At 36.6% G+C, this 15,495-nt stretch overlaps 1 protein-coding gene across 1 annotated transcript in view; it reads left to right on the top strand.

The window, feature by feature from the left end:
- hspa14 (heat shock protein 14) overlaps positions 1 to 15,495 on the top strand; it is a 41,284-nt gene that overhangs the window by 16,767 nt on the left and 9,022 nt on the right. The window contains exons 7-12 of the mRNA XM_039761486.1: positions 2,051 to 2,155; positions 6,125 to 6,286; positions 10,353 to 10,508; positions 10,591 to 10,693; positions 14,161 to 14,376; positions 14,468 to 14,641. Of these exons, the coding sequence (XP_039617420.1) occupies positions 2,051 to 2,155; positions 6,125 to 6,286; positions 10,353 to 10,508; positions 10,591 to 10,693; positions 14,161 to 14,376; positions 14,468 to 14,641 (916 nt within the window). The remainder of the gene's footprint in view (positions 1 to 2,050; positions 2,156 to 6,124; positions 6,287 to 10,352; positions 10,509 to 10,590; positions 10,694 to 14,160; positions 14,377 to 14,467; positions 14,642 to 15,495) is intronic.

The raw sequence follows: 15,495 nt of genomic DNA, 5'->3' as shown, positions 1-15,495 counted from the left end.
ACTATACTATGTCATATTTAAAATACTGTATGGATTTATTTGCCTATATTGGAAAGCTGGTTTAAAGATTGTGGGAACTAGGTACACTTGGATTACTATACTGTATATGGTACATGCCACTGATCCAGTAAAATGCTATTTTCACAATTAATGAATTATGAATTCATGAATGTTGAATATATGAAAGTTGATGTTAGACGAGGAAAACGTATTGAACAATTTTCAGTTCATGCATACCAGTAAAGTGTCATGTTAACTAAACATTGTGGAAGGTGCAGGCTCCATGTCCTCTTTTCTCAGAGCAGATTCATACTACATGCAGGAGTATACTTTGGGTTATCAGGATGGTGGCAAACTATATGCTCTGAGGACACATGTCAATACAGCAGCTCCTTGACTAATAACTAATGATTTCTTCTGAGGTTTCTTCTACACAACATTGTCATGGCTGTATTATGTGTGACAGTTCCCTGTGACCCTGAATTGGGCCAAGAAAGTATGGCAGCAAAGTGGATGGAAAATGAATTGTTAAAAAACGGAATTCTAATTCTTCTTTCTTCATATTTTCCCAATTCTATGTGGGGTCAATGTGCTTGATCAGCCTTCTCCAGTGTCAATCAAGCCCTTTTCCTTCAGATCTTCTTTTAACTCTGGTTTGGCCTCTCTGCCTGTACTTCCATTCCTATAACTTGTTTGCCCATATAGTCATTGTCATTCCTATTCACATGTCCATACCACTTAACATTCTTTCCTATACTTTCTTAGATATCTCTCCCAGTTTTGTTTCACCTCTGATTGTCTCATTTTGTTTTTCTGTCCTTTTTTGTAACTCCACTTCTGTTGCACTCCTTTTATTGCCCATGCCTCAGCTCCATACATCATTGCTGGTCTCGCAACCATCCTAAAAATGTTACTTTTAACTTTCGCCGTAATTCATCACGCACACAATACTCCTGATACCTTCTTCCAATTGTTCCATCCACATTGCACTCCCGTGGGTTATCTCAGCATCTAGTTTTCCATCTTGGATACCCACTTATTCCAAATATTTATATGTATCCACTCTTGTCAACTGCTCTCCCTACAGGCTAACCTCCGAGTCTTGATCATTATTAAGCCACATATATTCTGTCATCTTCCTGTTTATCTTCATCCTTCTATCTCCCAAAGCCCTTCTGCCTTCTTCCAACTTCCTCTCCACTTCCTCTTTTCTCATGCTACACAACAGTGTCATCAGCAAAAAGCATGCACCAAGATGATTGGTCTTTTATCATATTATTAAAAAACAGAATTGCCATTTACAATTTAGTTATTGGTGAACTAGCATGAAGGTTCCATTATGTTAATGCAATCCATTTTGTCATTGCAATCTAATTTACGGTATCTGCAGAGAGTCATGACTTAAGATGCCAAACAATAATTTTAAATAGTTTGTTTTATGCCAGCAAGAAAATAGATTATGAAATGAGATTATAAAAATCATAATCAGTACTCTTCATTTTATTAGCCTTGCATCAAAGCATTAACCAAAAATATAAAATGCAGTTGGAGATGTATGACAGTTTCATACATATAAGAGATGCTTCCTTTAAAAGTAATATTGCTGCTGCATAAATATTTAAATGAGTAAACAACTTAACTATCAGATAAACACTAATGTGTTAAGCAACAAATATACTTCACCAAAATACGCCAAAGAGGCACATAAAGTATTTTAAACAGGAAGGGTTACTTCTTTGGTTAGTTCATGATCAAATATTTATTAGTCCATGGGACTTAACTAAATTACCTCTACCTAAGATGTCATAGATAACATATGAAAGCAGAGGTCAACTCTGAACAGGACACCAGCTCAGGCCAGTGTGTTCATTGTATTCTTTTAAATTCCTTTAGAGTCTTCATAAGCATTTAGGACTGTACAATATAAAAAAAATGTTAATTGTGCAATTGGGAAAGGCTTTTATTTTTAAGTAGATTTTTTTTTTTTTTTTGCATGGATGGTTTTTATTTCAAATGATTTAATCAGCACTATGTTACATTTATTTGTTAGGCATGCAGCCGAGGCAGCAGGCTTTAACGTTTTACGATTAATACATGAACCCTCAGCAGCACTTCTTGCGTATGGCATTGGCCAGGACACACCAGGTGGAAAAAGGTAATTGTTAATCAGTGATATACATTTTAATAGTTCTAAATATTAAAACAAAAATTGAAACTTTAAAAAAAGATGAAAAAATTGGTAATCTAACATTTCAGTTCTGATTTTTTTTTTATGTTTCATTGTTAGTTTTGACTGTTTAGAAATGTAATGTTTTTCAAATGAATCTGTCTAGTGCAGGCTTTCTTTTGGATATGAAACTGCTTTGTAGCTTTTTGAAGTTTACCTTTACCAAGATCTAGTGGAATCCTAGATTGCTGAATGTATTTCTAAAGCGTAGCAAGCTGATTTGGTCGTTTTAATAATACTTCTATGGAGTACAAACTTAGCTGCTTATTTATTTTGTACATCATTACATATACAGTATATACTTTCAAACACAGACTTTTTTTCACTTGTCAGTGTGGTTTAAAGTTGTCAATACTGTGCTAAATTTGCATTAAAGAGAAGCATCATTCTTTTCTTCCTTCACTTTGTGAGGTAAAGGCAAACAAGTCTTTCCTGTGTTCTCTTTATTTTCTTTAAACGCATTAAAATGGTTGCATTAGTGGCATATATTTTAATAATGGACTTTTATGGCTATTTACTGGAAATGTCAGATTAAATACTGCTAGGAATAAAGATGCAGGCATATAAATATTACAGTACTTTTGTTTTAAAGTTGATTGATTTATGTGCATTTGCTTTTATTTGCTTGTATTTAATAAAAGTTCACCCTTGATGGAACATTGTGATTCTATGCAAACTGTTTATTTGTTTGAAAATAATCTTTATACTTATATATAGTGCAGTCACTATCCTTATTTTTCATAGCTTTTTTTTTTTTTATTGTCCTAGAATTTATTTTTGGACATGTTGCCTGCCCCATTCAGATTTCTTTTAGGAAGCATTACCAGCATTCATGGAAATGCATTGTAGGTTGGTGTTTACAGCAGATGTGGAGTCTATATACTACTTTGTGTTTTTGTACAAAGGCAGGAGAACATTCAAGTTTTACATACACGATAAATATTACTTCCAATTAGCATAATGGAAAGTTCTCTGTTTTTGGCAAATTTTGTTTTCAAGAAAAATCCAAAATTCTTATTTGCATTTTAAGTTATATTAGAAATAGATGTGTAGTTTTAAATATTTCTGTCTGTCCAAATCATTAGGCCAGTTTGGAGTTGCAAAGTAACCTAATATGTATGTCTTGGAAAACATCTATCCTGTCATAGCACACTGAGATGCAACACTCTGCCCTTGTCTGACACAAGCTTACTAAAGAAATATATTTATTTAGCGTAGCATTAAATCAATAGAGCTGAACAAAAACATCTGCATTATTAATTTGTTCTTTTTCCAATTGTATCCATTCCACTAGTGGCGGCATGCTATTTTATACTTGTGATAATTAAATTGCATTGTGATTTAATATGGCTTTGTATTAATGAAATGGCATTGCTAGACATCTTTTGGCATTTTATTTTATATGATACATTAATCATTGTGCTACATGATTTAAAAAGTTTTATATAATGTTTTTAATATTACAAATACAAAAGGCTACCACTCAATAAATAAGCTTGAACACAGTTCATACTAAGGACATCAGTAAAATGTTGCATTATGGAGTATTGGACACTTGTAACAAAAAAAGAGAAATGCATACTCTCAGATGAGATCAATCACAAAGATAAAACATACCATACTAGACCCATAGTTAATATGAAAAGAATGTAGACAGTTCACTTGAATGCCTGTCCTTTTTTTTTGTGCTGAATGAGAACTTGTTTTCTTGGAAAATGTTTTGGCAGTGATGTATGAAACTGTTGAGTGGAATATGCTTTAATGCCCTATCCCATCACTAAGTGGTATCACCTTGCCAAAAGTTAAAGTGGTATCCAAGAGACCAAAATAAATTAAAATAGATGTAATTGCCAAAGCTGTCAATAAATGTATATGTAGTCCTGCCGTGGAAAAAGCAGGTTCACAGAATAGCTGGTTAGATATTGCCAGGACAATATCTGCCAGCATTAAATGCTTTTAAGATGTTTTAACAGACTGGATAAACAAATCATTTTAAATGAAAAAAAAAATGAACAGATGTTCCATCAGTTTTTACCATGTGTATGTGTTTATTTGAGACTGTACAATTACCTTTCTGTGACATTAAGTCCAGTTTTGGACATAAGACCTACTATTGTACATTAGTAGTACGTCACTATGTGGACACTTGACCATCATGTCTTTATGAGATTGTTGGAAATCTCATTCCAAAACCATGGGCATTAATATGGAGTTGCTCCAAACAATCCTGTCCCAGGCTTGCCACAGGATTTTCACATATGTCTATAGGAATTTGTTCCTATTCAGTCAAAAGACCATTTGTGAGGTCAGGTACTGATGTTGAACGAGAAGACATGAATCTCAATCAGTGTTCCAATTCATCCCAAAGGTGTTCTCTAGGGTTGAGGTCAGGGATCTGTGCACACTACTTGACTTCCTACATGTGTTTATGAAACTGGCTTCATGGATTGAGGCAAAGTCATGCTGGAAGTGCCCAAATTGCTTACGATGCCTTTGTATGCTGTAGTATTAATAGTACCCTTCACTGGAACCAAGGAGCCTAGCACAAACCCTGACCAGCTTCCCTGGGCCATTATCCCTCCTCCACCAAATATTATAGTAGGCACAATGATGGAAGAATCTGATGAGAATGGATGAATACCAAGAGAATGCTGCCTTCTGGACTACAGACTGTCAAATAATGAAGCTTGAGCCATCACTCCAGAGAACATGTTTCCACTGCTCCAGAGTCCAACAACAGTGTGCTTCACACCACTCCAGTTGAAACTTGGAGCTGCACATCATGATCTTAAGCTTTTGTGCCACTGCTCAGCAATGGAAAACCATTTCATGAAGCTACAGTTCTTGTGCTGATGCTGCTTGCAGAGGCAATTTGTGACTCTGGTGTAGGTGATGCAACAGAGAATAGACAATTTTTATGTGCTTCAGCACTTGATGGCCCAATATGTGACTCTTCCACTTCACAACAATAGCACTTAACAATTGAATGGGGTAGATCTAGGAGAGTAGGAATTTCACATAATGATTTGTGGCAACAGTGGTTTCCTATGCCAGCACCTGTTATAACCCATTGAGCTCTTCGGTACGACCCATTCTACTACCAGTGTTTGGTCAATGGAGATTGCGTGGCTAGGTGTTTGATTTTATTACAATGTTAACAATGGGTGTGGCTCAAACACCTGAACACATTCATTTTGCTGAGGGTGGTCGTGTCTACATACTACTGGCCATATAGTGTATTTTTCTGCATTACCTTTTAAAATGGGTTTGGCTCAAAGAATATAGGTATTAAATAAACCAAACAGATATAGTCAATTCAGTTCTGTTATTGTGGGAGTTTGCCACTACATTCTGTCACCATGCTTAAGTGGTCCATTGTTCTTGGGTTCATTGCTGATAGAATCTTACTTTGGAACATCACAACAGAATCTTTTTTGTTGCCTACAAAAAGTACAAGATTCCTACAATACCTTTCCTCTGATGCCAAAATACCAACCTTGTTATGTCTTCATTACTAGTCATTCAACATAATGGATCTATCAGTGAACACTGATTTTTAGAATTGTGGCTACTCCCATCTCCTAACGTTTAACATGAACATTTAAACTGCACATTTTTATGTCAGCTATGCCTGTTTGTATCTTATGCTCTGATATTTGTGTGTAAATTATAATAATGCTCATTGCACTGCACTTGTCTATCAACTTTAAACTTTGTTATTCATTTGTATTGCAATTTACGTTTTGAATTGTTTGCTTGTACGCTTTGTAAAATACTTGGGCATACCTGTATTATGCTTTGTGAAATGTGCTATATAAAATAAAGTTTGACAGATAAATGTTGCAAATGTTTTAGACAGCTGATGCAAACTTACAGCCTTTTCATTTTATTCTGTAGTCATGCTTTAGTGTACAAGCTTGGAGGAACTTCCCTTTCGGTTACACTGATTGAAGTTAACAGTGGGATATACAGAGTCCTTGCCACGCAGACCGACGATAGCATTGGAGGGGAGTGTTTTACAGAAGCCCTGGCTCAGCATTTAGCATCTGAATTTCAGAGGCAAGTACTCTACATCCACTGTGTACCTGTGTCCCTTTGTACTTGTTGTTGCCACTCTAAAACTTTTTTTAAGATCTAATATTTAATGGAGTCATTTCTCAGTGTTGATTTTGGTGTAACCTACGGTATATGGCAGCATGGGTCACTGGTATCAACGTTTTTAATCTTAACTCCATACCTAAAAATATATACAGTTGGTCATTTAAATTTGTAAGATGGGTCTTTTAGAGTATACTTTGTATTAATTGGTAACATTTGTCTTTAATTTGTATGATCAATTCATATTAGGTTAGTAAACCCATGAAAAGTATGCTATAGCTTTACTTGTATTTTTTTAACAAATAGTTTTTTTTTTTCTGGTTGATGGTTATCATTTTTCTGCAAACCAGTTTAAAAGACTAAACTACATTTTTCCATTTCAGATGATTGATATAACACTTAACAGATCTTGTTTCCAATCCTTGAAACCTTCTTATATGTATTCCTTACATTTTTAAAAATAATTTTCCCCAGAGTACTCAAATGTATTACCATGCTTTTTATTTGGAAGACAATATGGCATTTATTTCTGTTAAAAAAATAATAAAAAAAAATAAATAAATAAAAGAACATTTGAAGGTTGGTACAAATCTATTATATCTGCTTTAGCCATTCTCTTTCCTTCCAGTCTGATGATGTTATATTGTTTACTCCCCAATGATCAAATACATTTGTTGCCTCTCATAATCTCAATGAAACAAGTTCTCCTCCATCTAAATCCATGTTGACTGTCTGCTATCACGCCAGTATTAGATAGCTGGTTCTCCATCCTCTTTAATAATCACTTTCATTAATTTCTTTTAATGAGCTGGTCTCTTAAAAGTTTAGGAATTTCCCCACCATTAACAGGTTACTTGATTCCTAATGACACTGTGGTTTCTTTCATCTTGATTGATCTGTACCTCTGTATTTTTTTTCTTTTTCATGAGCATTCTGTTAAACTTTGTCTTGTTGAGATAAAAACAATTACTTTGTCACATAAAAGTGTCTCTGTCTGTAAGAGTGTATACACCTTTGAGCTCAGCCTGTCTAGTAGCAGCAAACACAGCAGGGCTGTAGAATGCATTGCTTCAGCTTGCATCATACATGTCCTTAGATGGTTTGTTAATCATAAACTCCTCCGCAAACTTCAGGCTGTAATTTTAATGGAGACTTAGAATACTGTAGTTGTCAGACAAATGTGGAAAGTCAAGTAAAAATGTTATACTACAATAAATGTGAAAATGAGCCTTATATACAGTGGTGTGAAAAACTATTTGCCCCCTTCCTGATTTCTTATTCTTTTGCATGTTTGTCACACAAAATGTTTCTGATCATCAAACACATTTCACCATTAGTCAAATATAACACAAGTAAACACAAAATGCAGTTTTTAAATGATGGTTTTTATCATTTAGGGAGAAAAAAAAATCCAAACCTACATGGCCCTGTGTGAAAAAGTAATTGCCCCTGAACCTAATAACTGGTTGGGCCACCCTTAGCAGCAATAACTGCAATCAAGCGCTTTGATAACTTGCAATGAGTCTTTACAGCACTCTGGAGGAATTTTGGCCCACTCATCTTTGCAGAATTGTTGTAATTCAGCTTTATTTGAGGGTTTTATAGCATGAACCGCCTTTTTAAGGTCATGCCATAGCATCTCAATTGGATTCAGGTCAGGACTTTGACTAGGCCACTCCAAAGTCTTCATTTTGTTTTTCTTCAGCCATTCAGAGATGCATTTGCTGGTGTGTTTTGGGTCATTGTCCTGTTGCAGCACCCAAGATCGCTTCAGCTTGAGTTGATGAACAGATGGCCGGACATTCTCCTTCAGGATTTTTGGTAGACAGTAGAATTCATGGTTCCATCTATCACAGCAAGCCTTCCAGGTCCTGAAGCAGCAAAACAACCCCAGACCATCACACTACCACCACCATATTTTACTGTTGGTATGATGTTCTTTTTCTGAAATGCTGTGTTCTTTTTACGCCAGATGTAACGGGACATTTGTCTTCCAAAAAGTTCAACTTTTGTCTCATCAGTCCACAAGGTATTTTCCCAAATGTCTTGGCCATCATTGAGATGTTTCTTAGCAAAATTGAGACGAGCCCTAATGTTCTTTTTGCTTAACAGTGGTTTGCGTCTTGGAAATCTGCCATGGAGGCTGTTTTTGCCCAGTCTCTTTCTTATGGTGGAGTCGTGAACACTGACCTTAATTGAGGCAAGTGAGGCCTGCAGTTCTTTAGACGTTGTCCTGGGGTCTTTTGTGACCTCTCGGATGAGTCGTCTCTGCACTCTTGGGGCCACTAGGCCACTCCTGGGAAGGTTCACCACTGTTCCATGTTTTTGCCATTTGTGGATAATGGCTCTCACTGTGGTTTGCTGGAGTCCCAAAGCTTTAGAAATGGCTTTATAACCTTTACCAGACTGATAGATCTCAATTACTTCTGTTCTCATTTGTTCCTGAATTTCTTTGGATCTTGGCATGATGTCTAGCTTTTGAGGTGCTTTTGGTCTACTTCTCTGTTTCAGGCAGCACCTATTTAAGTGATTTCTTGATTGAAACAGGTGTGGCAGTAATCAGGCCTGGGGGTGGCTACGGAAATTGAACTCAGGTGTGATACACCACAGTTAGGTTATTTTTTAACAAGGGGGCAATTACTTTTTCACAAAGGGCCATGTAGGTTTGGATTTTTTTTCTCCCTAAATAATAAAAACCATCATTTAAAAACTGCATTTTGTGTTTACTTGTGTTATATTTGACTAATGGTTAAATGTGTTTGATGATCAGAAACATTTTGTGTGACAAACATGCAAAAGAATAAGAAATCAGGAAGGGGGCAAATAGTTTTTCACACCACTGTATATTGAGTATAACCATGGGATTAAGTCACCATCACAGTGTTGTGCCAAACTGTGTATCCTAGATTTTCAGTATGGACAATGCAATTTGGACTGCAGTATTTGCAGCTTGGAGTGAAACAGTTTGTTCAGTAGACATTATTAAGGTGATGGCAGATCGAACACTTTGAGGGTGATGTGGTGATTTTGTTTTTAATTGTATACTGTTTTGAACAGTGTATTTTCATAAATATTGTTAAAGGTGTAAGAGCAGAGTGAAGAATAACACTTAATGGGTGTCCTCTAGACTTTGACCATCTCACAGCCTCATATGATGATGCTTTCTGACATTTTTGTATTCATTCATTTACATGTTATTGGTTGGCAGAGTGAAAAAGCATCTCCTGTTTAATGATGACATGTTAGTTCTAAATGTGTTGCCTGTATTTTTAATTTGGTTTTGACTTTAATGTACCAGGGCTATTTACAACAACAGTTTTAAAATTAGAAAAATATTTTCAGAAAGTAAGATTACCCCATTTTGTTCAATTATGTGTTCCTACTCCTAGGAGGAGGAGGAGGTTAGGAGTGCATTGCCGCACCCACCACACGACAGCCCAACTCAGCATCCAGATTAGGACCCAAATGCAGCCATGCAACGGGTGAAACCTCAGCACCACACTAATTTAGATGGAGTGGAGCCAGTGTGAGGTTTTTTTATGGTGGCTGTAATTCCTGTTTCTGCCACTAACTCCCAAGTTTTTCCCTGCATTTTGGAAGGCCTACATGCAGGAATGGATGCAGATTAACATCATACCCAAGACGGAACAATTGCAGGTTAAGGGCCTGGCTCAAGGACCCTACAGAGCAGAGTCCCTTTTGGCATTTACAGGATTTGAACTGGCAACCTTCCGATTGCCAATGCAGATCCTTAGCCTCAGAGCCACCACTCCACCATTCTGCTCCTAGATTAGAAGTTAATGAGAGAGCAGTTGCTTTGAATTAACAAGAATTAAACTTTGTTAAATTAACATGAAGGCATCCACAGTAGATCGAATATTTTGCAGATTTCATAAACAGCAGTCATTTATATAAATTTATAAGCTGTTGGATGTTTCTAAGAATGTCTGATTAAAATTTGGAAAAAAGTTAATTACAATTGTGCCCTTTCACAAAAATTTGAAACAACCTTTTTCTTTTACTATAGATCATTTAAGCACGATATAAGAGGAAACCCAAGAGCAATGATGAAGTTAATGAACAGTGCTGAAACTGCAAAGCATTCTTTGTCGACACTAGGAAGTTCCAATTGCTTTGTGGACTCTCTCTATGACGGGATGGACTTTGATTGCAATGTGTCCAGGTAAGCAGTGGACGGTAATGTATACTAGCTCTGGAAACTATAGAATAATCTGTCACGATACTCACTTTGTGTCTTACTGCAGGGCTAGATTTGAACTTCTGTGCTCATCACTCTTCAATAAGAGCATTCAACCAGTTGTTACTCTTTTGGAACAAGTCAGTTTTTCAACGGGTGACATCAGTAAGGTAAGAAGTAAGATCCAGTTTCTTGAAACACTCTGCTGACAGCAAAAGCTCCTAGGATTGTATAGTTTTTAGAAGGCTGCTTTTGGATAACAAGCTCATACCCTTGTCCCATGTTAACGTAGCTTCTTCAAACAACAACTCCACAAAACAAGTACCTAGCCCTTATATGGCCACTTGGTTCATAAAGGCAGTGCTGTTAGTGCACAGCAGGAAAAATATTATGCATATCAAACCAAAAAATTAAGCAGGATACCAACTAGATCCACTTAGCAGTGTTGGTCACAGCAGAATTTTCACTAACACAAAAATGTTTTCCTTTTTTCTTATGTAATGGTGTTTGGCTGTCTATCCTCTGCCTGAGTGCAGGATCTTTGACGAGTACATACATGGCATACTGTTTTTTTTTTCCAGTATTCATGACCCCTATCCAAAGTCTATATATTGAACCAGTAAAACATTTACTGTGTCAGTAATCCTTTTTTTATTTTTTCCCCCAGTTATTGTGAATTTTACCATTGAAAGCTTCTGGGTATAAGTCTTTTTTTTCCTTCAATATTTTAAATCCCAGTGCACCATGCTATGTTAAATGTTATGTTAAGCCCCCCTTCCTCAACTGCCAGATTTGTTCTAGAACTAACTTGTTGCATCCTTGTGGCTCCTTAAAACCTTTTTATTTCAATTCCCTAACTCTTGCCTTTCACTATTTTTTGGCATTTGCACATTTTCCACTCCATCTTTTTTGAAGGGAGGAGTAAATGTCTGCCAAATCTGTTTAGATCTTCAGGTTGAGAGATCTTGGGTCTTGTCATTTTATTGCCTTGGCAGCTGTTCCTTTTTGAGCCGATTCCCCCTAGAATTCTCCACAGACCAGATTAATGGGGCATCCAGCAAATCATTCATTCCTTAAATGAGGATGGTCACGGGGATAAAACCATTAATTTATTTTGCTTTTTGCCGCCTGCTGTCAGCTTTTATTTCAGTATTAAGAGGTCCTGAAGTGAAACACAAATGCAAGAGAAATCCTGAAGACAAATGATAAACTCAAGAAGAAAGCTGTGAGCCAGCTAAATGGCTAGGTTTGCTTAGGCAGCGTTTCCTTCACAATTCCAGCCATTCTGAATCCATCACATTATCATGTGTTCCTTGCAAGCCAATTTTAGGTTTTGATTTAGGGTGTTTTTTAAGATCCTCTTTTTAGCATATGTGTAGTTTGGCTTGTCTAAATTGGATTTGCCATTTTAAAAAAACTCATTTGAGCAAATTAAAAGCAATCAATAAGTTAAGAAAGCAATGAAAACATTTTTATTACTATCAACTGAAGCCTTTAAGTCAGTATAAACTGTGAGAATAGGTGCTGTTGAGTATACAATATGTATTGCCCAAGAATCGTGTGCGTGGTTGAGTGATGAGATAGCTGTTCTCGTTAAAAGTTAAGTTTTAAAGGATTTGCCTGTTATTTTTTTTTTTTTTTCTTACTCCATTTCTGTACTTTATTTAAATTTCATTTTAATTTAATTATTGTTAAAAGTTCATATAAAAAACTTTGGGTAAACATCTGCTTACCATATATACTCACATATAAGTCGGGTCTTGAAACCCAAAAAATCAATCATAAAATCAGTTAAAAAATGCGACACTTTTTTTTTTTTTTTTTTTTACACACATCTTCTTTCCTCCTCCATCAGTTTCTCAGGCACATTGAATTTTGTTGCAGCGGAGTAGTTACCAATTAGTGCAAACGTTGCTTCAGAAAAGTTTGGGTATTACCGTGTGGTCACAAAGGCACAATATATACAAGAAAAAAAAGGCAATGTGCTCCGTGGTTCTCTCTCAGGTAGCCGTTAGTATATCATAATCTCTTGGACCAATAGCGTGAGTTTTCCATGTTCAGCTCATACGACCGACATTATTAAGTACCAGAAATTATATGATAAAATCAAGTCCCGACTTATCCGCGAGTATATACAGTAATCAGCAGCTGTAAATCTTTCTCTCTGCTATGTAAGAAGAATCTCTCTTATTATCTTGGATATATGTTTGCTATGTGCTGGTTATACTATACACAAAGACACAGCATACTGCAGACAAGTATATTTACATTTTTGGACCAGTATAGCAATTTAGTGCAATAATAGTTCTTCATCACTAGCATATTATCTAATGTATTGTATACTTCCAGAAATTGGACTTTCTTTTTCATATTTTTTATATTGCTAGAAGGAAGTGTGTGGACTTTCAAAACACATTGCTGGAAACCATTTTAATGAATTAATTAATTGAGGATTCTTATTTCTTTATTTAGGTCTAGCTGTTACATTTTGTCAACATACTGCTTACAATGTATCATACAGAATATTCTGAAGTATCAGTGTGAGTAAACTTTGGTCATCTAGTGGCCAAAAGTGCAATGAGCAGTATATCTATAAAGATTATGGCATTTCATTTTTGATAAGGAGGCAAAGATAGCTGTGTAGTGAACATGTTTCAGCTCTTCTGTTGTCTATGCTGTTTAACCTTTCAAAACAAATTTTTGTTCATCCCTGGGAGTCATTTTGTGCCTCCTTCCTAAACAATTTAAAGTCTGTACAGTCCCATGCTTTTTATATTTTTGTACAATTCATTTTGCTCCTGGTACCTTGAACCTTTTGGAGATGGCTCCTAAAGAGAAAGCCAGCTTGAGAAGATCCACAATTTTTCCACTTCAGGTCAGTTCTTAGGATTTTCGGACAAGGTGGCACTAGCTCTGCAGGTATGCCCCTTGTATACAACTAGAGGTGTCCCAATAATAATGACCATTAGCAACTCAGAAGCTGCTAAAAGTAAATACATCAATTACTGGAGGCACCAGTGCTGTTTACAGTAAGGAGACAGGTAGAGAGGAAATAATATGGGCCTCGAGTACATTGACTTAACATGTGAATTGTCTGGTAATGTGATGAATTGGGGAATTTTGAGTTTGAAAGTTTTTAGCCAAGGTGTATGTAAACATATGGCCTCTATGTGGCCATGTATTGAGGAAGAGTTTTGAGGATTCACCAATTAGTTAGTTAATGAGTTACTTTTTAACTTTATATATCAGCATTCCTGAAATGCATCACAAGGCTTCTTGCATACTGTATAAATACTGACATATTTCAAAATAAACAGTAAACGCAGTACTCTTCTCCAAACTGAGATATGTTCCATTTCACACAAGTGAAGGACACTTGTTATTGTGTAGTACAGTAGATGATCATCCCTCGACAGTACGTTAGAATCAGGATTAGTTAAAATACAGAAGAGGGGAGAAAGATTATAGCTCTAGTCAAAGTGATGAAACTGCAAAAAAAAAAAAAAAAGGTCGGTCTTTGCATGAGAGTGAAAGAATGATGGAGATTCTTGGTGTTCTTGTATATGTTTTCATCATGCAGTTGTATAGTAAACCGTTTCCAGTTTCCTTGACAGAGAGAAAAATATTGTTTTTGTAGGTGGTCTTGTGTGGAGGGTCAGCTAGGATTCCAAAGCTTCAGCAAATGATCCGGGACCTGTTTCCAGATGTTGAGCTGCTTAACTCAATTCCTCCAGATGAGGTGATTCCTGTTGGAGCTGCTATAGAGGCTGGGATACTGCTTGGTAAAGACAGCTCCACTCTAGATGATGAGACACTCACAGTTGAGTGCTGTGCCTCAGACATAACTGTCAAGGTAACAAGTATATTTTCAGTCTTTATGCTAAAACTTGATTTCTTTAATAAGTGGACGCCACTAACTTGGTTGATGCATTCTTATTTGTCAGGAAGTAAATGATTCTGGAGCTGATATATACACAGTCTTGCTTCCCTCTGGTACTCCTCTGCCAGCCAGGAGACATCATACATTGCATTGTCCTGGAACTGGATCCTCTGTTTGTCTGGAATTGTACCAGTCTGTACAGAATAACTGTGCCACCGAAGCAAAGAAAGTTGCTCAGGTAAGGCCATTTTGCTCTTTTATAGTAAACATTCATATTACTGTGATGGTTTAGGCAGGCTGCAGCTATGTCCTTGAATTTGGTGACCATCAATAGTCATAAATTGAGATGAGCCAGGCGATTAGGACACAGCAAGGGTTGGTGCAAAGTGCTAAATGGCTTTCGTTTCCACAACAGTGCAAAACAGTGCAGTGCTTCCATTAATAAATACATAAATAATCCATAAAAATAAGTGACGTGGAGGTTAAGTCAGTAAATAAATAACAATAAATATATCCTTTAAAACAAGGGTAAAATCTCAGGCAGTAATCCATCCTTTTTTTTTTTTAAATAAATAAATAAAACCATGCACCATAGCACTTGATATCTCTTCAGCTCACTGTTATCAGTCTCCTCAACACTAGGAGACATCGACTGACGAGTACAGTCAACTGTTAAATCCTGGCTTGTAACCTTTGCTGCCATCCTTTGGCGTCACAGAGATCCAGTGAGCCCTGCTCTTGTCTCCTGCCGCCATCACACTGCTCTACTCGGAGCACTTGGTTGCTCTTGTTTCTTGGGGCGCTAAGCAGGAGTAATCCCTGTTCTTCGAGTGTCAGTCATGTGCTCATCTCAGCACCACACTGCCAATCGCCTGACTCCACTCCCCATCATTATATAGTAACCTTGGTCAAGCAAAGGGCCCACCAGTGACGGCATAGTTGATGTAGCAATGCCATATTGACTATACTTGCCATCACACTTGTCACCGTAGCAGAGTCAAAGTATCGAGTTCCAGATATACCCAGAGCTTGCCTCTCACAGCATGTAGAACTTGATACCAAATCATGTCCATTTGGAGTTATGTACTGTAT

This window comes from Polypterus senegalus, chromosome 8, assembly GCF_016835505.1.
Source record: "Polypterus senegalus isolate Bchr_013 chromosome 8, ASM1683550v1, whole genome shotgun sequence".
Classification (NCBI taxonomy): domain Eukaryota; kingdom Metazoa; phylum Chordata; class Cladistia; order Polypteriformes; family Polypteridae; genus Polypterus; species Polypterus senegalus.
The sequence above is the reverse complement of the archived record's forward strand: the minus strand, read 5'-3'. Positions and strand labels throughout refer to the sequence as shown.